This window comes from Bidens hawaiensis, unplaced genomic scaffold (assembly GCF_021521415.1).
Source record: "Bidens hawaiensis isolate Kalapana, Puna unplaced genomic scaffold, B.hawaiensis_p1.1 tig00002338_1, whole genome shotgun sequence".
Lineage (NCBI taxonomy): Eukaryota > Viridiplantae > Streptophyta > Magnoliopsida > Asterales > Asteraceae > Bidens > Bidens hawaiensis.
In genome coordinates this window covers 3,206,119-3,227,069 of record NW_027491126.1, presented here as the reverse complement: position 1 = coordinate 3,227,069, position 20,951 = coordinate 3,206,119, and the positions used below count along the sequence as shown (strand labels likewise).

Sequence of the window (20,951 nt, the reverse complement as noted above, 5' to 3'; positions counted from 1 at the left end):
TTATATGGTGAGCTTAATACCCTACCTCTACAGTATCACACCCTTATTTTTTCAAGATACATACTCTCGTCCATGTATATGTCAAGAAATCCAAAACATAGGTAACTCTAAAAAGAGATCATATCATATTATCGTATTCCTCGTACGGTACATATATACGGATGTTTCGGTTTGTGAAAATTAATAGTAACAATAAGAATAAGAAAAACAAATATCCTTTATGGATACATAAGACCCGACCCGGAGCGGAAGCCGGGTTGAATGTAAATAGACCCTGACAGAACAGAAGAAAACAAAAACAGAGAGCAGATTGGTACAAGAAACAACAAAAAAATCATCAGTAGTGTTGAGTGAAGAAGGAGAATAACAATTAACAAATCAAATGTTGTCTGATTGATACCCAGAAGCCGTAACCTCTCTCTCTCAATCAAACCAAACCAAACCAAACTGAACCCCTTCTTATTATTATTCGATCGGTCGCTAGGTTTCAAGAATCTTTATTATCTAATCATCCAAGAAATGTGGACCATACCTTTGGGAATCTCAATCACCCCCAATTTTAACAAATTACCCTCTTTTTATCCTTCCAGATCTTCTCTCTCTCGTCATATATCTAGATCAGGTACTTCTCTCTCTCTCTATATATAAATATAGATGTATGTGTATCTATAGGTGTGTAATCTAATTGGGTATTTGGGTTCTGATTTTATGTCTTATCTTTGGATTTTTAACTGGTGGATTAATAATTATGTGTGTGGTTGAATTTTGTAAGATGGTTAATGATTTGGGGTTTAGTTGAATAATAATAATATCAGCTATAGATTCATGTTGGGGTGCGTAGAGTTTGATCTTGAGGATATAAAAACAAGATTTTTATTCCAAGAAAGTGGTACAGCTTTGATTTTGATGATGTTATTGTTATATTGTTATCCTCCTAACACACGGGTCGGGTGGGTTCGGGTTGCGGGACAAAACGGGTCAATTCAAAAAGGGTTGTTTTGGTTGGGGACGGCACGGGTTTGGGTCAGAACGGGTTGGTTTAGTCTAAACTGGTTTTCTTGAAATTAGTGTACATTTCAGTTTTGTTTCTGAGTTTATGTTTTCGGCACTGGTTACGCATGCGGCTTTGGTTTATGTGTGCTTAATTGCCGGTTATGCGTACCAGGGCCAAGAAATGTGGAGTAACCCGGCTCTGGTACACATTTAAGCCAGCGCTCGACAAGTAATCGGTGTTGGTTACACTGTTTAAATGCAAGTTACGTGTACCGAAGCTGCGAAACAATGCCACGTAACGGGTGTAACCCGACCCCACTACGTGGTTAATTCAAAATATATTTGTTGTAAAACTTTTATTTTGTGTAGATTCCACAGGGATTTGCAAAGCGAGTCAAGTGGTTGACATATTTCCAGTAATCTCGCCTGAAATTGTCGTTCGCGAGGCAAGAATCGAGGATTGTTGGGAAGTTGCAGAAACACATTGTAGCTCCTTCTTCCCTGAATACGCATTCCCACTAGACTTTGTTTTAAGGCTTGATAGACTACTTGCACTCGTTTTCGGTTTATCAGTACCAAATGGTTTCAGAAGAACATGTTTGGTTGCTGTCACGGGTGCTTCCGAACATGATGACACTTTCTTTATCGGTGACGAAGATCTTAAAATTGCTGGTTTTGGTGCAAAGATTAGTCTGAATAAAGGATATGTTGCTGGGATTTTGACTTTAGACACTGTGGCTGACTTTCTTCCCCGAAAAGGACCTCTTCGTCAGAGACGGTGAGAAATTTTGAGACTGAAAGTCAAAGGGTTGACTTAAGAAGTCAAACTAATAATATGTGGTTTCGTGGTTTCAGGACTGGTATTGCATACGTGTCAAATGTTGCGGTTAGAGAAAGCTTTAGACGAAAGGGGATAGCTAAAAAGCTGATAGCAAAAGCCGAGGCTCAAGCCATAAGCTGGGGGTGTCGGTCCATTGCTTTGCATTGTGATTTAAACAACCCGGGTGCCACCAACTTGTACCGGAGCCAGGGTTTTAAGAGTATTAAAGTTCCTGAAGGAGCTAAATGGCCCCAGCCAAGAACCGCGCCTGATATGCAGTTCAACTTAATGATGAAACTCCTCCATAAAAAACAAACTGGTTGTTAGAATTATTTGGTGTGCTGCTAATATTTTAGAAAAGGTGCGAATTTATCGAGCGAGTAACGTATAGCAACTGTTGTATATCTTTATAATCTAGTACTTGCTTGTTCATGTAAGATAAATGGAAATTTGTTTATCTTCTTTTCTGATATGTTCAAAGAATGTATGCTACAAACTGGATAATAGTGCAGGTCAAGTTTTTGTAAGCTTGAGTTTGGTTTGGGTTTTTCGGTTCAGTTAATTCGGTTTTCTGCCCTTAGACAATTTTGAGTAAAAACACATGAAAGGTGAACCCACTTCGACTCGGACTCGTTTCAATATATTACCCAACACAATGTTTTGCAGTTTGTGACATCTTATTTTGATCATCTCATATCACATAATCAGGTAATAACTTTCAAAACACAATTATAAATGCCCCTTATTACAAAAATTGCCAAAATAGAGCTTCTATAAAGAAACAAAGAAAAGTGGAGCTTGATTACTGTTGCACAAATTTTGCCAATGCAGAAACATCCAGAGCTGAGAACTCATTTACAGCTGAAAGCACTGCTAATCCAAGTTTTACTGCGTCCTCATTACTCAAAGCCTGGATATTCAAACATTTATTTAGTATTTTTACATACGCGGATAACTTGGAAATATTCATGGCATGGCTTGTAATTTACCTCGATGTTGAGGGGCAAAACAGGGTCATGAAGTGAAAGTCTCAAAAGGAACCAACCACCATAACCGGAAACCCGAACCCCTTCATGATTAACAGGAGCTTTTTGAAGCTTTGGATCTGATTCACTTTTACTTTCCAAATGTTTTAACACTGCTTCACCATACTCGCGGAAAGATCTGTAAAAACACCATTTAAATATTTTCCAATATCACAAAGGGTATGTGGTAATTATGCAAATGTAAATTATTAAACATGCATACCCTCCTTTGAGATCTGAATGATTTTGATCTATTTTTAACCTAAGCTCAACTGCAACACCTGGTTCTTGCAGTTCATCTACCAAATCAGTCAAAACTTTGCTACCGCCAGTTTGACCCGAAGCTCTAGCGGATGCAAGTTTGTTTAATAGTTTGACCTACAAACAAATTTCACTATCAGTCAACATTTACAAAAGGTACACATTTTTTTATCTAGAACTAGGAATATACCATGAGATATGCACCATCATCAAGCCAGTGATTTTCCTTGAGTGCTCCATGGCCACTGGTCTCAATAGCCAAATGTGACTCCTCACCGACAGAGTTCTATAAAACAAGCCAGGTCAGCATGACAGTAAACTGATTTCAACATGTTTTAATCAAATCATTGACTGTTGTATGTCGAGTCATACCAGACGAATAGCTTCATCAATGACATTTTTATACCCCCGTTTGAACCGATGGTGTTTCCCACCTGCAAGAATTTGGAAAATATCATCAAATCTAATTTGATCAATAAACAATATCATGAACAATCAGATATAACACTTGAAGAATCAATTCTCTTACCTAGTTTTTTCTCAATGAATGTTGTAAGCCCATCTGAAGTAACACTGTCTGTGACAATAGTTGTTGCGGGGTGCTATTGAAAGCAAAGAAAACCTTTCAACTCAACTCAAATTCAGGAAAATCAACTATATTATGAAACAGTTAAAATAAACTTACTTCTTCTAAAACAATAGCAGACATTAAAGCAATTAGACGATTCCGATTAAACTCACGACCGGTGGAATCCACAGCAGCAGATCTGATTCAGACACCATCATTGACAAAATTACAAAAATGCCCAAGTATTTCTGCATAAAAATAATAACTTGAATATGAAGAAGATTGATCACCTGTCAACATCTGTGTCAAAGATAATCCCTAAATCAGCCTTGTTATCAAGCACTGCCTTCGTAATTGCCTTCATTGCTGCCTTGTCCTCAGGGTTAGGAATATGATTGGGAAATAAACCTAAACAATGGTGAAGATAACTTGAGTTAATCCAATACGAAAAGTCAAAAACCTAAAGAGTTTAGAGTCAGTTGGTTAGTTAACTACCATCTGGTTCTAGAAATTGACTGCCAGAAGTAATAGCACCTAAAGGCTCCAACACCTTTCCCTGCATTACATATAAAATTAAACAAATAAAGTTCCCTAATTGACACATAAACCATGCTTTAATATAAAAAAAATTAAAAAAATTAAAAATTAACGTACAGCAAAAAAGCCACCAGCTCCATTGCCAGCATCAACAACTATATGAAATCCTTCCAATGGTTTTTCTGGTAACTCGAAGCAGATAACATATTTAAAATGATAAAACTGCCCCTTGAAAATTATATAATAACTAGCATGTGGTACCTATGTTTCCGGAAGCTTTGCGAACGGCTGTTACAAGGTCAGATGCATACACACTCATGTAGTCAACTTTACTGATAGATAACAAAGCTTTCTTTTCGGCCTCTTTTAAAGATTCAGGTGTAAAACTATCGTATATGTTTCCAGCACGCTCCAAAATGTCTTTAATGTCAGCTTTCCCTAGCCCTCCCGCATTAGTAAAGAACTTAAATCCGTTTCTATTATAAGGAAGATGGCTTGCTATCAAAAAACGAAATAATAAATAAATATACATATGAAAAAGGTGCATAACAATATACTTTCTAGATTCTGGATTATATAATACTCAGTTCCATATACTTTACCTGTTATCATGATAGCTCCATCAACTGGACATAAAATGTCTTCATTTTTGGTCAATGTACTATTAAACATTGCTGGTGTAGATGCTAATCTATGCACAAAAACATATGTATTTAAGAGAACATACTATATAATCATTATCTTATGGCAGCTACATTACCCGTATTGCACAACATCAAAATTTGCACCAGCAATCCCCAGAGAAGCTGCGTCCTGAAAACATCAGGTCAAGTTTTTAGAAAAACAGCACATACACATATATATAGCATTACACATGCATATAAATTAGGATTGATACCTGTAACTTTTGGGCAGAAATCCGAGAATCATGACCAATAGAAATTTTGAGACGTCTAGATGAATCAGCTTTTTTCTTATCTAAAAGCCACGCAGCAAAGGCAGCTGCAATGGCTTGTGTCACTGGCTCTGTGAGATTAACAGGTTCTCCAGCAACACCATCAACAGCAACACCACGAATATCACTGCACTAAAAGTATCAAATTAAATTGCTTAAATATAAAATTAAACTTCTGTGTACAATTTACCTGCCATTTTGAAGTTTGAGAAAATCTACTTTTCCTGATGGTACAACAGTGGCATTTGAGGAAGCTGCAAGAGAAGTATATTAGAAACCAAACTTTTGGTTAATAAGATTAAAGATGAAACACAGATGAAAACATTTAACAACTCGTCACAAAATAATGTGCATCCATTTAAAAGAAATGCCATCTTACACTAATTGATGTTTAAATCTTTATATCCTATTTTACTCATATTTTCCTACCAAGAAAGTATAACCATTATATGAACAGACCATTGCAGTAAACAACTCTTTGTCTAATGTTTGACACATCATGCAATTGCATGGTTGACATCCCCTTCCATGTCAGCTTCCTTCCTTGAAAGAGAAGCAAATTGTTTTTAAATTGAGCACATTGGTCCCTTCGATATAGGGATCCAAACTGCCTATTTTGTTGGCAGTATTGTGCACTTGGTAAATTTTGAACAATTTCCCCCATCATTTCTGCATAATAGAAGATTTGGAGTTTTATCAGTTTTCATATTATAAAGTAAGAGCCAAATTCCGTTAAGCGGTTACGTTTGTGAGTTATTTTTTCACTAATTACATTGCTTTATCAAGTTGAATTTAAAGATGTCACTATGTCCATTGTTCTCTTGACTTTGGGCCAAAGTTTAATTTGAAAAGAAAGTTAAAATTCAAATCATGAACTGTCGTGCCATGAAGCTGAGTTCAAAATCTAATGCAGGTCTTACAAGTTTAGAATGCAACAAGTCCATTAACTTTGTGTGCTTTCTCAAACAGCTTACTATAGTTGATAACTACAAACTTACAGTAAGATCGAGAAAGACTTGTTAAAAGAGAATCTCTTAGATAAGTGAAAACAAAGGAAGAACATAACGGAAAATTACTATACAGACCAACAGAAACAACCGCTTGCATAATGACACTTATAACAAGGGTTTACACAAATGCAAAAAGACAATCAAAATCAAGATAAATATTATCTTGCATCAGCTCTGTATTCTTCGTCTTTCCCTAATTCATCATATATTAAAACTCAAATGATAATGCAATCCGATCCAATGATGTGAGTGTTTACTAATTAATAGTGACACAAAACAATGAATTCAAACAAGCTCGATTCAGCCCTAAAAGAAGCGTTCACAGAGCATATCTTGACTTCATTGCTACTGCTGTGGTCGACCGGTGCCGGAACTGCTGTGCTTATGAAGTCGAACTTATCACCATCTTTGTTGGAGGACACAGAGTTTGGCTTGTAATCTGCTAGCTCTACCTCTACTGCCTCCTTAGTATCACACATCTCTATGTCTCTTGTACATTCCGGTGATCACATCCTGGTGGTGGAACTGAGATCAATCGTGTGATTGGCGGTTTGGTGTACGTGTTGATAGGGTGATCGGTTGAAAGATTTTCACAATCTAATGGACAAATTCAGAAAAATCTTTCAACCAATCATCACGTCAGCACGAACACCATACCGCCGATCACACAATCGATCTCAGTTCCACCACCACAATGTGATCGCCAGATTGAACAAGAGACGTTGAGAAGTCTGTGTAATGCTTAAGAAACAGTAAAGCTAGCAGATTACAAGCCAAACTCTGTCTGTCTCCACCAACAAAGACGACGGTGATACGTTCGACTTCATAACACAACAATGAAGTGAAGATATGCTCTGCGAACGCTTGTTTTAGGGCTGGATCGAGCAGGCGAAAACGAAAAGCAAGTCCAGATTAATCCAAATTATACTGTGGATGGTACATTAGAGTGTATATCTAACCGTAACGTTTGTAGTATACTTGAATCCATCCACTTGAGTTAAAAACTAACTTATTATATTCCTGAATACGAATAATATATGTATCTATACATAATCACCTTTTCATAAAATTGTACTCCAATCGTGTACTAAACAACTAGTTATAAATCAATCAATGAATAAATCAATAAAACCTAGCTTGACGTTATGTATTTCAATTAACTAACTAACTAACTTACAAGTGAAATGAAGTCGTTAATTCCAGTGGCCGATCTACAAAACATACACATATAGAGATAGATTAGAGATAGCTTACTAACCTGCCATTAATTAATGAATTAATAATCGCTTTGTGTTGTGTGTTCGTTCGTTCGTTCGTAAGAGACGGAAAAAAATGGCGGAGAAGCTAATGATGATGGCACAGAGCGTGCCGGGCACGTGCGGAATCTCACCTACCAGTTTCTTCTGACCCGACCGACCCGGCTAGGAAGGTGTGGTTATGGGTCATGAGTCATGACAATGGATACATGTTACATTTGCATTTAATCATTTCCAAAGAGGCTTGATACGAAAAATACATGGGTGTTTTCATGTAGTGAATAATGATTTTACCGAGAGATGTATGCTAGTGATGGTGGCGCGGACCTCACCGCTGCATTGCACCAACGAATAGCAACTCTAAAGAGGTACCCTCTTTCTTTTGGTTTATAGGTGTTTGGTGTGCAGATTATCTTCGTGTTTTTAGTTGTCTTATCTCTCAAGAATGTTAATTGATAAGCCAATGCTGACATGGCTATAAAAGGACACTATGTGAAATAAACATGAAGTTAGAGTACTTACAGTGAAACCAGATTTATGAGATCTTTAAAATTAGAACATCAAGACCATTTTTGTGTCATATTTTTATCCGTCTTTAGTAAAGTTACCAATTAATGTGGTACATTATTGTTACAACACTTGATTTGACGACTATAAAGATTCAAACTTATCACGTATAATAATAACTTTATTATCGTAAATGGGTTTAGTATAAGTGACTAAAACGAGTGAGCAAGGATGAGGGAAACTAATCGGGTTGGAATTGGAGAACAAACATTGATATAATGGTGAACGGTGCCTTTTTGTGATGTTTGGTGATGGCTTGAGCTTGGTCTATCCAAAGCTGTCGAGCTACAAGCCCAAGTCCGACCGGTTCAACCGGAACCCTGTAGGCTTTCTGGTCCAGTTACCATAGTATAACCCGTTTTCTAACAAATTGGGCGGGTTTGGTGGTTGGCGGTCCGACCGGAAGGTATAATATACACCCACCGTGATGGTCTGCATGAAGCGTATCAACTTGACCCAGTCCACCAGCTAAGGCCCAAGCCCATCAAAAGACCCACCATGTTTCTGATTTAACTTTCCACGTTATTGCTAACCGATCGCATGATTTTCACTTTTGCATGAAGTGAGGAGCCATAGAACTTGTGTTTTACTAACTCTGTGTTTAATATATTAGTGAAAGAGGTGGTCTCTTGGATGAAAAAATAAAAAATATAAGAAAATGGGTGATATGATGTTTAAAATAGACTTTGAAAAGGCGTTTTGATACCATAAACATAGATTTTTTGGACTTTGACAACAAATGGATTTTCTCATTCAGTGGAGGTTGTGGATCTAGGGAATATTATCCTCGGCTCGTTCGTTGGTACTAGTTAATGGTTCATCAACTTTGGAATTCGATATCCAAAGAGGAGTTAGGCAAGGCCACATGGAGACCCACTTTCTCCTTTCCTCGTATGCAAAGCTTTCTCGTCTGATTTCTTGATCAAATGACCCTCATAAAGGGCGACTATCTCACACTTATAATACATGACAGTGTTATAACTATGAGAGAGTGCGTTGAAGTCCAGTTTTCTTAACCTTCAACGGATTCTTAGACGTTTCTACTTATCTTTAGCTTTGAGAGTTAACTTCTTCAAAAACAAATTGTTGGCACTAAAGTAGTAAAGTTGACTCGAGTAACGCACAGAGCATGGTGTGTATTCCTTTTTTTTGGAACAACAAATTTCATTAAACAAAAACAAGCAAGAAGCTATAAGCCGAACAAACCACAACGGGAATTACAAACAAAATTATATATTTCCATACAATAATTTTTGAAGGTCGATTGATTTTTGTTCCAAAAATATAATAAAGATTTGGCGCCCTCCAAAGTTTTTGAAAGACAAGTCAAACTTGTTTGCAAAAATTACTTCATTTTTCATCTTTCAAATACGCCATGACGGGCATTCTTAGATGCCAAGTTGTTACCTGTCGGAGACTCGGAGCTAACGTAAATCTTGATAAGAGAGAGAGATAAACATCACAAGTAGTAATTGTGGTATTTGTGATGTGTGTGTGGAATATTAATAAAATAATCTATATCTATACTATATACAATATAGGAGTTAGAGACCTTTTAAATTTTAAGAGGTACCACTCTTATTACATGTTATACAAGTAATGATGCATAAAATTTTAAAAATGTAGGGGCAAATTAGTCTTTGCTCATTAAAAAACAACTTACAATAATGGTCCTTAAACTTCAATCAAGTTTTATTAATTTATTAAATAGTTACACATTTCCCCCTAATTCTAAACCAACTACCCACACGACTCTTTAACGACCGTAACTTTTTAACTCTTTAATATTTTTTCTAAAAGACTACATTATAAAAACAAGCATTTTATTCTCTTTAATTTGAGTATGGTATTGCTATAGTTTATTAATTTTTAAAAAACTAACATGTTACGCGATTACCATTTATTATCGACAACTTGTCGGACATGTTCGGCTAATGGTGTTGGAACGGGTTAGATTGGAACATGTTAATACAAAAAGGGTTAATTTAGTTCATGTTGGGATGAGTTTAGATCGAAAGGGTTCATGTCAAAACGGAATTCGGGTCGGAAATGGTCCGTCAATACGGATTGGGTTAAAAAATAGATTATTTGAAATTACTATACATTTCATCTTTGCTTTTTGCTTGTCGCCACCAGTTACGCGCGTTTAAGCAGCGGTTATGTGGATAACATACCGAGTTGCTCACGTATAGACGTTATGTGACGCGCTTACTAGCACCGGCTACACGTCCGATGCCAGGTTAAATGCATACCACCGCTGGGTTACGTACGTACCGTTGCGAGGTTACAAACATACCAACACCAATTACGTCTGCACGTACACCGTTGCATCGCGAGGGCAACTGGCTAGTATATAATAACAAGGAGGTTTCGATTTTAAAAATGGTTAAAGAAATCAAGACAACGTCATTTTTATAGATTAAAAAACGGATGAATACTCCATTACTTAGCATGGTCAAAAAGATGTAGCTTCTAGTTTTCTTTCTTTCCCTTGTAATTATATTAATTATATTGATTGCACTCTAGCTTCTGGCTAGTAATTTTCGTTTGAGTTGTATAGATCTCACGTTGTTAAAATAAATGTAAAAATATGTTTTATGTACAATGTATTTAACCACACGGCCACAGACATTATTTAAGCCTAGGAGTTATTTATGGAAAGTCTAGGTTTCCAAAAGTCAAACCTCAAAACAAAAACATTGGATGCTTGTCATTTTACACAGAAATCTGTGTGTTCCACCCAACCAGTTCATTTTTTTATTTTTTTTAAACAGCCAACAGTAACGCTTACAACAAAGAAGGCTTAGCCAGAAGCTAAAACCCACACCACCGAACCGCCAACAGGAAAAACACAAACAACACTATCTAGTTACACACTAAATCCACACCACCCCTTCCATGACAAAGACACACTACCCGATCTACTTTTGACCCAAAGAAAACTAAGAGCATTAATATCCCCCACCACCCTTTCCACAGTTACCGCATGGCCGTTAAGCACCATCTCGTTGCGCGCCTTCCATAAGCACCACAACGAAGCAAGACAAACCGCGTGAAAAAATTTCGCCTTTCTTTTATGAAACTTAGTATACTTGTATAAGTCAAGAACATCTCGAATGTTGAACGCAAAGATTTGAGGTACTTTACACCATAATGTAATGGCCTGCCATACCGCCTGAGCCAAACTACAAGAAATAAAAACATGCTCGGTTGTCTCGTCCGATTCACCGCAAGCCGGACAATCCACATGGCCAACCATAATACCCCGTTTAGCAAGCAACGCGCGAACCGGGATCCTATCAAGCTCCGCGCGCCAAGCAAGAATACCCACTTTGCCCGGGACCCAATTATTCCATACAAATGTATAAGTTGGGTTTACATAACAAACTTCTCTAATTTTCTCTTTCAATGTAAAAGTCGAATAATCTCCTGTATTATCCAAAACCCAACTTACCGAATCAGACCCGGCCACCAGAACCACATCTTGACATAGCAAAATCAATTGTCTTAGCTCCTCAATTTCCGGCCCCAGTCGCGGCGCTCTCACCCAACTCCAAGTGCTACAAATAACACCATCCACCATCACCAAACGACTTGCTACATTACACCCTTTCTGTCTCTCTAATCCATACAAAAGGGGGAATTTAACCTTAAGTATATCATCTCCAATCCAGTAATCGAGCCAAAATAACGTGTTATTTCCACTTTTTAGCACTATTTTTATCAATGCATCCAAACTAATCCCCAACAACGCCAACTCATCCACTGACCTCTTAATCTGTTTCCATGATCCTGGAACCGAAAGTTTCGCCGGAATACTTTGCCAGTCCCTCGATGAATGATGTATTGACCAAACCACCCTTCTCCACAGTCTATCTCGCTCTCCTTTAAATTGCCACCACCATTTTGCCAACATAGCGAAATTTGAAAACCGGAGTGAACCAAGACTGAGTCCACCATATTCTTTTGGAGCGATAACCCGATTCCAAGCAACCCACCCCAAAAAAATTTTCTTCTAAGACGCTCCAACTTTTCTAACACTCCATCTGGGACTCGAAACAGAGAGAAATAGTAAGTCGGTAAGGCGTTCAACACCGACTTAATAACCGTGACCCGGCCCCCAAAAGATAACACCTTCGCTTTCCAAATTGACAACCTTTTTTGGAACATTTCCACTACCGGATCCCACGCCGAGATAAGATTCATATTACCACCAATTTGTAGGACTAGATGTTTGAACGGGAAATTCCCCACCCGACATCGGAGCAAATTCGCGATCTGATGTATATCTGCCTGAGACACACACGTCCCAAAAACCCGACACTTTGACATATTCACTTTTAACCCCGACACCATATGAAAACATCTAAGTATACGACAAATATTTTGAGCGTTTAAATCTCCCCATTCCCCCACAAAAACCACATCATCGACATAGATGAGATGAGACACGATCGGCCCATTAAGACCACATCTCAGTCCCCGGAAGGGACCCGTATCCTCTGCCCGCTTCATCATCTCCGTTAACGCCTCCATGGCAATGATGAATAAGAATGGTGATAAAGGATCACCTTGGCGGAGACCCCGATGGCAAGTAAATTCCCGGGTCGGGGACCCATTCACCAATAATGACGCCCGACCAGCCTTAAGGATCGCCGAAATCCAATTCCTCCATCTAACCGGAAAGTTCATATGAGACAAAACGGAGTCGAGGAAACCCCAGTTTAACGAATCATACGCCTTCTGTGTCAACCTTAAAAATCATACCTCGTTTTTTCGCCTTACGTAACCAAGCCACTAACTCGTTTAGAATTAATGGGCCATCAAGAATACTTCTTTGTGACAAAAACGCCGGTGGTTGTTCCGAAATCAGCTTACCAATGACTGTCTTTAATCTATTCACCAGCACCTTAGATATTATTTTGTTTAAACATCCAATAAGGCTAATAGGTCTAAACTGGGCTAAACACGCTGGATCTTTCACCTTTGGGATTAAGGCTATGAAAGAGGACATACACCCATTGCTAAATGAACTGTTATGGTAAAACTCGGTTAAAACTTTCCAGAAATCATCTTCAAAACAGCCCCAGCACCATTTCAAAAATTTAAAATTAAAACTGTCCGGCACCGGCGACTTATCCCCATCGCATTCCCACACCGCCTCTTTTAATTCCACACGTGTAAAAGGCCTCACTAAGAGATCCGCCTCCTCCTTACTTAAACGGGACATTCCAGTGCCAACAAAATTTAGCCTTACCACTAGCGGTTCTTTGAACCTATACGCGAAAAAACCAAACACCATATCTTTCAAAATACTGGGGTTATCCACCCATTCACCATTACTTGAATTTAGGCCATGTAGCCTATTATTAGAAGTATTTGCATTTTGTAAACCGTGGAAATAACTCGAGTTTTCGTCGCCCTCCACCGCCCACCTCACCTTTGCCTTTTGTTGCAAATCCTTTAAGTTTTGACTCTCAACCTCTTGAACGAAACACTTACATTGGGCTCTTTCATCTAATTCAACTTGTGATAAGTTCCGGGATTCCGCCTCCAAATCTAAATCTCGAATTCTCGACCTTTTCGCCAATAACTCCCCGTCTCTAGATTTTCTAAACTTTGCCAACCAATCTTTAATCTTATATTTCAACCATCTAAGTTTTATAGTTATCGCTAAATCTGCCGGACCCGAGAACGAAAACTTTGCCCACTCCGATTTGACAAACTCCACAAAACCCGGGAGTTGAAGCCAGGAGTTAAAAAATTTGAATGGTAAATGACCAAAGTTAACATCAACGACTGAGAACAAGACCGGCCGGTGGTTAGAACAGTCTTTATCTAGAACCGTACATGAAGCTGTCGGCCACCCAATCATAAACCTTCGACATACCAAAAATCTGTCTAATTTACTGAACTTATCACCGCGATCCGAAACGTATGTAAACTGCCCTCCCCCCATTTGGTACTCGACTAGGTCTGCTGCCTCAATAAACTGATTAAAAGCCACCGCATTGGACGCGACAAACTCGGAATTTCGTCTTTCCAACGGATCTCTAACCTCGTTAAAGTCCCCCGCGAAAACCCATAACCCCGGAAGAACGCTCCTGATGCACAAGAGTGTATGCCATAACGCCCTACGTTCCGACGCATCATTCGGAGCATAAATGTTAACTACATTCAAAGTCTCTCCCGAGGCCTTAATTTCCCCACTAATCACTAGGAACCTTCTATTTTTTATTACCCCTGTTTTATTGAAGAAAGATGGGTCCCAAATACACAACAATCCACCCGAATTTCCTACCGCGTTAACCGAATCAAACTCAAAACAAGTCCTCCATATCGGTGTTATCTCCCACCGGATTAGTCGACTCGTTCATCTTTTTCATTTTTGGAGCACTTGAAGTGTTTTCTCCACATGATGTGTCATTATCATCAAAAACAGGCAGCCACGACTTCTTCTCCTCCGTAACCCAAACCGCGTATTGCACGCCCTTACATATTAAGCTCACCTCCTCATCGATTCTACCCCGATAACTAGTAAGGATAAAGCACATCCCCGTGGAATTATCGGTGGACTCCCAACTAAACTTTGACGGCCACACGATCTTCCCAAACAACTCCTCAATTTTGTCATACACCTTAGGATCCCGTAGCGTCAGTGGCACCCCAGTTACCTTCACACCAACAACGCAATCTAGTGCGATATCTTGACCGTCCCAAACCGCTACCGACTCAAAATAGGACCTCCAAATCTCAATTTTCTCACGGACGAACTCCTTGGCACATTTGGCTTCTTTAAAACTAATTAGCACAGACAGCCCCCCCACATATGATAACGCAACGTTCTCGAAACCAGCCTCATTGAGAATCAATCTACAATCACATAAAGCTTGCATATCTTTTAAATTATTTTGACAAAACCAGTTCATATTCATCAACATAACATTCAAGGTCCTTCAATTAAATTATTTTTTATTTAAATATTAAGTATGCTTTTATTTTCAAGTTAATATAACATATATTCATTTACAAATATATTAAAACACACATAACATAAACAAACATATAATTTTAATAGCGTGTTAACATCATATATATATATATATATATATAACTATTCGAAAAATTATATATATTTACCGAACAACCAAGAGTGTAAATATTGTCTTGGAAGTATACATTTATGTATTTGTTGGAGATACAAATAAAAATTTGAGAAGTTAATGAACTTGTAAAAAACAAGAAATGAGGAAAACATGGATGGAGAGTTTCTAGGGTTGACTCTCTGACTTTGAGTTGGTGATCAAAACATTTTGCTTGGGATCTTGAGCCTATGGATTTGTGATCGGTTGGATACCTTTTTACTCCTTATAAAAGTCAATATAATAGTTTATATAGTTATCAGAAACAAAGATTAATTATATATTAATAAAGCAATCTTGTTATATTTGTTTACCCCTAGTCATGTCTTATAAATTTTACTCTCAAGATTATCTTCGTGTTCAAGTGTGGGGTGCTCGACATATCAATATGTTTAAAGTGTATTGAATGATATTTGAGACGCGACATTTTTTATATTAATGATTTTCGAATGCATCAAGCGTCTATTTTTTTTAGAAACATAGAGTATATTATTTCTTAGACGACATTTTCTATATTGATGATTCCCGAATGCATCACACCTCTATTAATTTTTAAAATATTAAACAAAAAATAGAAAAGTTTTGTTTGTTGGGTGACATATCTTCCTAACTCCGATATTGTTTTCCCTAACTTCTTTGACCAAAAAAAACCTTAATTTCAGGGCCATTCAATTTTACTCTCAAATCCCTATAAATTTGGCTTTCCACCTTTTGCGCCCTTCATTTTGCTTAGTTGGGATTAACAACTCACATTTTTGTGCTAGGTGACCATCCTTTTTTAATGCCTACAATTTATGGCCATTGTTAACTCCCAAAATTAATGTTCCCAAAACCTTATATTTAATCTAAAATAAATGCTATAACATTCATACTTAACTTATTGTGCCTTTTTTAATTTAATAGAAAGGAAAATATTTCATACTTGATTGTCTAAACTAAATGCTAAAAACTTGAATAACAGGGAGCAATTGTTACAATCTAGGTTTGTGACCCCGAAGCCCTATTGAACTCGCTAGAAAACCATCAACAATCGGCCATTGTCATATACTCGTATGATAACATCCTACGCTGAGTGGCGTACACTCGTCGAGCTTTGAAGTCATATTCCCATAAGGCCATAATCTTTGTTCGCCAGTCAAAGTTGGATTTGTGTTTAATTTAAAATGTCATAATATGATATAATGATACGCTGGGTAGGCAGGGAGTGGTGCGTCGAGTGACGTTTTTTCCCCTTGTATTGCTTTTCTTATGCGCACATGACCATACGTCCCGTCACTTGTATCATAACTCCAAAATAACATCTTTTGATATACATTTAATGCTAAAATCATGTATTGCACTACAATTTGCTTAGACCTATTTAGCGTACCTCAATTAGATACAGTTATCGTGACTTATATTCAAAGCAATAAAGTTTAAAGGATTATAATACGATATCTAATTTACATACGCGTTTAAACTTTTTACAAATAAATATGATTTAAAGTTTTTCAAAAAAAAAATAATGTGCATATTTGTCATGCTTTTTGTCAAATGGTCTCATGGTCTTCACATCAAACATTCAAACCTCATTAGAACACAATTATTCCGTTAGTACTTGGTAGGACTCCATATGTGTTATCAAGTCACATGTTTTCAGTTTCTAAACATGCAATCGAAATAGTTTGTGCATCAAATTTGCATTCATTAACATGCATTTTGAATGTTCATAGACAAATGTAATTTGCACCTTTTAAGGGACACATATGACAACATAATATATTTGAATGTTCAAGTGACCTATTTGAGTCACCACATGAGCACCATTTTCAATAATCAGAGACAAGATCTTGTCAATGAACATATAATTCCAAAAATAACACTACAGATTGATTAAAAATGAAAAGCTGTTTAAATAACAAGGAATGCTACAGAAAACATAAACTAAACCGTCTCAAAATCGGTTCGAAGGGGACTTTACCACAACTACCATAAACTAAGACATGATTTCGTAAGAACTTGAACTAGCGACGACTGTACACGTTACAAGAACCTGTTAATCGGTCACTAAATCTAATTCCTACACTTCACTGCCCGAATCCATCACAATTGTTAGCCTTTGTGCTGTCTTTGAGAACTCACTGCAACACATAACAAAAACTCGTTAGTCATAAGAGGTACAATTTAACGCATATGGTACAACACGATCACGCAACATACCTGAAGGGTTCGTCTCCCGTGTGTTTTACCACACCCGAAGTGGTCCGGTAAATCAAGTTGTTGAGCATTACAGATTTCTCCACACAGAACATATCAGTCAACTTATTTTGCAATTCTTCATATGAATTAAACGAAGCAAGATCAAGTGTCCGGCCCACGTCTTCAGACTCCATGAATATTTTGCAATGTCCGGTCTCATGCCCGAACCATGGACTAGCTTCATCGGATGAGCTCTCCACTGGACCATTTTGCATCACCACCGAACCATCGGACTGGTTGGCTACGGTGTCACCAGAACTGCTATCCAAAAGCTGTTGTTCCATGAAAATCGGCTGACCAAACAACACAAATGTTGGTTTCTTCTCGGCTTTTAAACTCGTCTTCGAGTTACTAATGTCCCCAATCGTTAGCAAACAGGAAGTGTTTTCGGGTTCTTGGGCTGCTGTTCCCATGAATCTTGGAGGAAATATTGGTGACCCAAATGGAAAAGATTGTATCTTGTTGAAGTATTGTTGCTGCTGCTGCTGATGATGATTTAGATCATATCCATATTGTGGATTATGCCTGGCTCCCTGAATGCTTGCGGGAATGTGGTTCGTGATCATCGAAAGGAGGGGGAAATCGGGTGGTTGTTGGATCCTAAGCTTCTTTCGTGGAGGCGAAAATGGTGAAAGATGAATTGATGGCACACTCGACACCAACTCGACTAACCACGGGTTAACCCGCTTCACGTTTTGTAGCAAATCGGGTTCGTCCCAAGCGACCTATAACCATAAACCAAAAATCGTATCAAATTCATATATTTCAATAACTAACAAACAAACATATCTCACTCATAAAGAGGCCTAAAAGCAGTTTCTCTATCCTAGTGATATAATTATCTGTATGTATGACTGTATGACAGACGCTACCAATAACTTTGCTATAGTCGATATGAAAATTGTACCTGGAGAAGCCTCCAAGGAGAATTAGGCCAACGAAACTGATCTTCGACATCAACCAAAGAAACCGTGCCCATAAACCAGCTAACCCGCGACGAATCCTCCGTCTCGAACGCCATCTTAAACCGCATATCAGGACACCACTGAATCTGCATAGCCGCCTTGACAGTATCCGCCTTAACACAAAACTCGGGCGTGCTCGCACGCGGATAATAAACCACCTCAAACGGGCGGCCCGAAGCCGCCCGTTTCACCGCATCAACCACAGACTCCACACTCACTTTCCCGGACTCTCCAAACCCGGAAGCCGGAGCATTCCACCCGGAAGCATTCGAATCAAGAAACCCCCTTCCGAAACCCCTTTTCGCCCTCCGAATCCCGACACAAAGATCCCCAGTATTGGCGCGTAAAAACACAATCGAGTCACCAGCTACCAGCTTCTTCTGGTTAACAAAATTACTCCAACCGGTGGTTAAAAGATGCCTGCGAGGCGTACCACGGTAAATATGTCTAAACTTCCATAGCTTCCCGTGAACATCTTTAGCTAATATGTTTTGTACCGGTGGTTCAGCCGTGTAATCCAATCTCGGGAATATTGTCTCCGCACAGTATCTCGGAACCGAAAACCCACCGCCGTTATTAGCATCTGATTGCGTTAATGTTTTCGCAAAAGACGTCGGTTTATCTTGGCTTTCACTGTTACTACAATCAAACCCTAACAACCCATCATCGGGTTCGTAATCATTTTGTAACGGGTCGAGATATATTTTGGCGTAGACCTCGTCCGTGTCGGTGTCCGCCATGTATTTCACAGCGGACACTTTACATAAAAATAACGGAGAAAGTCTAGGGAAGTCTCTAAACTCAACGTTGCAAACGGCAGCATGCTCCAAATGACCTTGTGGAAAATAATAAACTTTTGAGTTTATTTCCGGCATCTGCACCATGCCACCAGCACAAGCGTGCCACAATTGAGCATCCAACGTTGTACCCGACCCGGGTAATTTGTTATTATCATTAAAATGATCCATTACATTAAACATCTTAAAACAAACCAAATGAAAGTATGAAGACAAGAAGTGGATTTGGTGAAGAGATTAGAGTGGAAGATAGATATGTAGTGGACTTTTTGGAAAGAATAAAAGGAGAAAAGAAAAGAGAGAGTGACAATACGGAAGAGGAAAGACAGAACAGAACAGAACAGAACAGAACAGAAGCAGAAGGAAGGCTTGTTGCCGACCAGACACAGACGGTGGCATATAACAGACAAATGTGAGTTCTAGAGAGAGAAAATCAATTTGTTTGTTATTCTAGATTCCACCAAATTAGCATTGCCCCAAGTATTTCGGTACCCTACTTAATAATAATTTAAATACAACAAATGTCATGAATACCTCCCTTAATTTGCTATCATAGGTCCACTTCTTATACATTATTTACATCTATGTTTTTTTGTTAGTAAATTATGTAGGGATGAGAATCTGAGATTGGTACCGAAGTTCAGGAAAAGTGGGTACAAAATACCATATCAAATATATCGGTACGATACCGATACTCGGTACATCTCTAAATTTTTTATATTTATTTATATATTGATTTGGTCTTTCATCCTTAATTTTCATTAATTGCATTCGCTGTTTTCCTCTCTTAGGTTGCCATATATTTTGTCTAACTAACTTTAAAACGATTGGTATTTATTAAGCAAGAAAAGTAAAAGGTTAAATAAACAAACAAAATAAATGTATAATAAATCTCTTAAATAAAAGTGATAAAAAGAGAAGAAGAAAGAGTAAAGAAATGAAATGAATTAGAAAAATAAAAGGAAAAGAAAAGGCTATTTATAAAAATTACAACATTTTGTTTTTTTAATAGTAAGTGCAAAATATATATGCAGTTCAAAATAAAAGTCAAACGTATATATTTTGTAGAAAGTTTACAAAAGTTTAACATTAGTTAGACACATTGTTTTGGTGCATGTTTAGTTGACCGAAAGTGTTGTCATGTCACTCGCCCCACCCGTTACCCTAGCACTTGGCACTCTGGTTGCGTTTCCCCACTAATGCCCCCCCCCCCCCTCCTCAAACACATAATGGTGTTTCACACCCAAAACATCTAACGTGGAGTTGGTTTTCACGCCCACGACACTCTATCTTAGTAAAATTGATGAAAATCACGACAACCCATAGGGGTAAAGCATGATGCCATGATCAGTGTAAATGATAATTGTGTGTTGGTATCTGCCTAGACCCTAGAAGTAAAAAAGTTAAAAAGTATAATTGATGATATTGAAGTTGTGTGAATGAGGTTTAAGAACCAACTAAAGATGTGAAAGTTGAGTAAGGGTGTTGTGATTCAATACTCAACGTTGAGGGTGTGTTATTGAAACATTAGGAAGTTGAGTAACCACTTTCACTTGGATCAGATCTGAAAGTTGGAAGCTTCTCCCATCCATAATGTCCGGCTCGTGATAACCACTCGCTACCTTTTGTCCAAGGAAAAGTGGAAATGCATGATTTGTCCGTTTTCACACACAAATATCAATTTTATTATTAGAGCATGTTCGAAAATAACTTAGCAATGCTTTATAAATAAAATAAAAGATAACACATATGTTCACTAAAACATCTTGTTAGATATGGATTTAAAGATGGCCATGAAATAGATTAAAAAAATATAT

General features: G+C 37.9%; 3 protein-coding genes across 4 annotated transcripts; 1 reads left to right on the top strand and 2 right to left on the bottom strand.

The window, feature by feature from the left end:
* Nucleotides 1-502: 502 nt before the first annotated feature.
* On the top strand, nucleotides 503-2,275 carry LOC143618636 (GCN5-related N-acetyltransferase 4, chloroplastic-like). Its single transcript, XM_077090761.1, has 3 exons — nucleotides 503-622; nucleotides 1,363-1,771; nucleotides 1,849-2,275. The coding sequence occupies exons 1-3, from the start codon at nucleotides 520-522 to the stop codon at nucleotides 2,138-2,140; spliced, it is 804 nt and encodes a 267-aa protein (XP_076946876.1). The 5' UTR covers nucleotides 503-519; the 3' UTR covers nucleotides 2,141-2,275.
* Nucleotides 2,276-2,508: 233 nt separating this feature from the next.
* Nucleotides 2,509-7,468, bottom strand: LOC143618802 (uncharacterized). Of its 2 annotated transcripts, XM_077090901.1 has the most exons (17): nucleotides 7,424-7,468; nucleotides 5,619-5,828; nucleotides 5,350-5,413; nucleotides 5,103-5,286; nucleotides 4,965-5,017; nucleotides 4,807-4,895; nucleotides 4,466-4,702; nucleotides 4,322-4,386; nucleotides 4,163-4,223; nucleotides 3,958-4,075; nucleotides 3,785-3,866; nucleotides 3,629-3,701; nucleotides 3,472-3,533; nucleotides 3,290-3,385; nucleotides 3,062-3,216; nucleotides 2,803-2,977; nucleotides 2,509-2,723 (listed from the first exon to the last, which is right to left on the bottom strand). In XM_077090901.1, exons 2-17 carry the CDS (start codon nucleotides 5,824-5,826, stop codon nucleotides 2,616-2,618), a joined length of 1,830 nt encoding a protein of 609 aa, XP_076947016.1. In that variant the 5' UTR covers nucleotides 5,827-5,828; nucleotides 7,424-7,468; the 3' UTR covers nucleotides 2,509-2,615. The 2 variants fall into 2 exon arrangements, with proteins under 2 accessions (XP_076947016.1, XP_076947017.1); XM_077090902.1 differs by lacking the exon at nucleotides 5,619-5,828 and having other exon boundaries at nucleotides 2,511-2,723; nucleotides 7,428-7,449.
* Nucleotides 7,469-17,100: 9,632 nt separating this feature from the next.
* On the bottom strand, nucleotides 17,101-19,279 carry LOC143618801 (auxin response factor 16-like). Its single transcript, XM_077090900.1, has 3 exons — nucleotides 18,280-19,279; nucleotides 17,334-18,097; nucleotides 17,101-17,254 (listed from the first exon to the last, which is right to left on the bottom strand). Exons 1-3 carry the CDS (start codon nucleotides 19,219-19,221, stop codon nucleotides 17,194-17,196), a joined length of 1,767 nt encoding a protein of 588 aa, XP_076947015.1. The 5' UTR covers nucleotides 19,222-19,279; the 3' UTR covers nucleotides 17,101-17,193.
* Nucleotides 19,280-20,951: the final 1,672 nt, after the last annotated feature.

What these genes read in the sequence shown, in the direction of transcription:
- LOC143618636 (XM_077090761.1), top strand. Translation starts at nt 520, where the DNA reads ATGTGGACCATACCTTTGGGAATCTCAATCACCCCCAATTTTAACAAA. An exon ending in TCGTCATATATCTAGATCAG is followed by an intron (nt 623 to 1,362) that starts GTACTTCTCTCT and finishes TATTTTGTGTAG; the next exon opens with ATTCCACAGGGATTTGCAAA. An exon ending in GGACCTCTTCGTCAGAGACG is followed by an intron (nt 1,772 to 1,848) that starts GTGAGAAATTTT and finishes TCGTGGTTTCAG; the next exon opens with GACTGGTATTGCATACGTGT.
- LOC143618802 (XM_077090901.1), bottom strand. Translation starts at nt 5,826, where the DNA reads ATGATGGGGGAAATTGTTCAAAATTTACCAAGTGCACAATACTGCCAA. An exon ending in CTGCTATTGTTTTAGAAGAA is followed by an intron (nt 3,702 to 3,784) that starts GTAAGTTTATTT and finishes TGCTTTCAATAG; the next exon opens with CACCCCGCAACAACTATTGT. An exon ending in ATTCATTGAGAAAAAACTAG is followed by an intron (nt 3,534 to 3,628) that starts GTAAGAGAATTG and finishes AAATTCTTGCAG; the next exon opens with GTGGGAAACACCATCGGTTC.
- LOC143618801 (XM_077090900.1), bottom strand. Translation starts at nt 19,221, where the DNA reads ATGGTGCAGATGCCGGAAATAAACTCAAAAGTTTATTATTTTCCACAA. An exon ending in CTCCTTGGAGGCTTCTCCAG is followed by an intron (nt 18,098 to 18,279) that starts GTACAATTTTCA and finishes TTATGGTTATAG; the next exon opens with GTCGCTTGGGACGAACCCGA. An exon ending in ACGGGAGACGAACCCTTCAG is followed by an intron (nt 17,255 to 17,333) that starts GTATGTTGCGTG and finishes TATGTGTTGCAG; the next exon opens with TGAGTTCTCAAAGACAGCAC.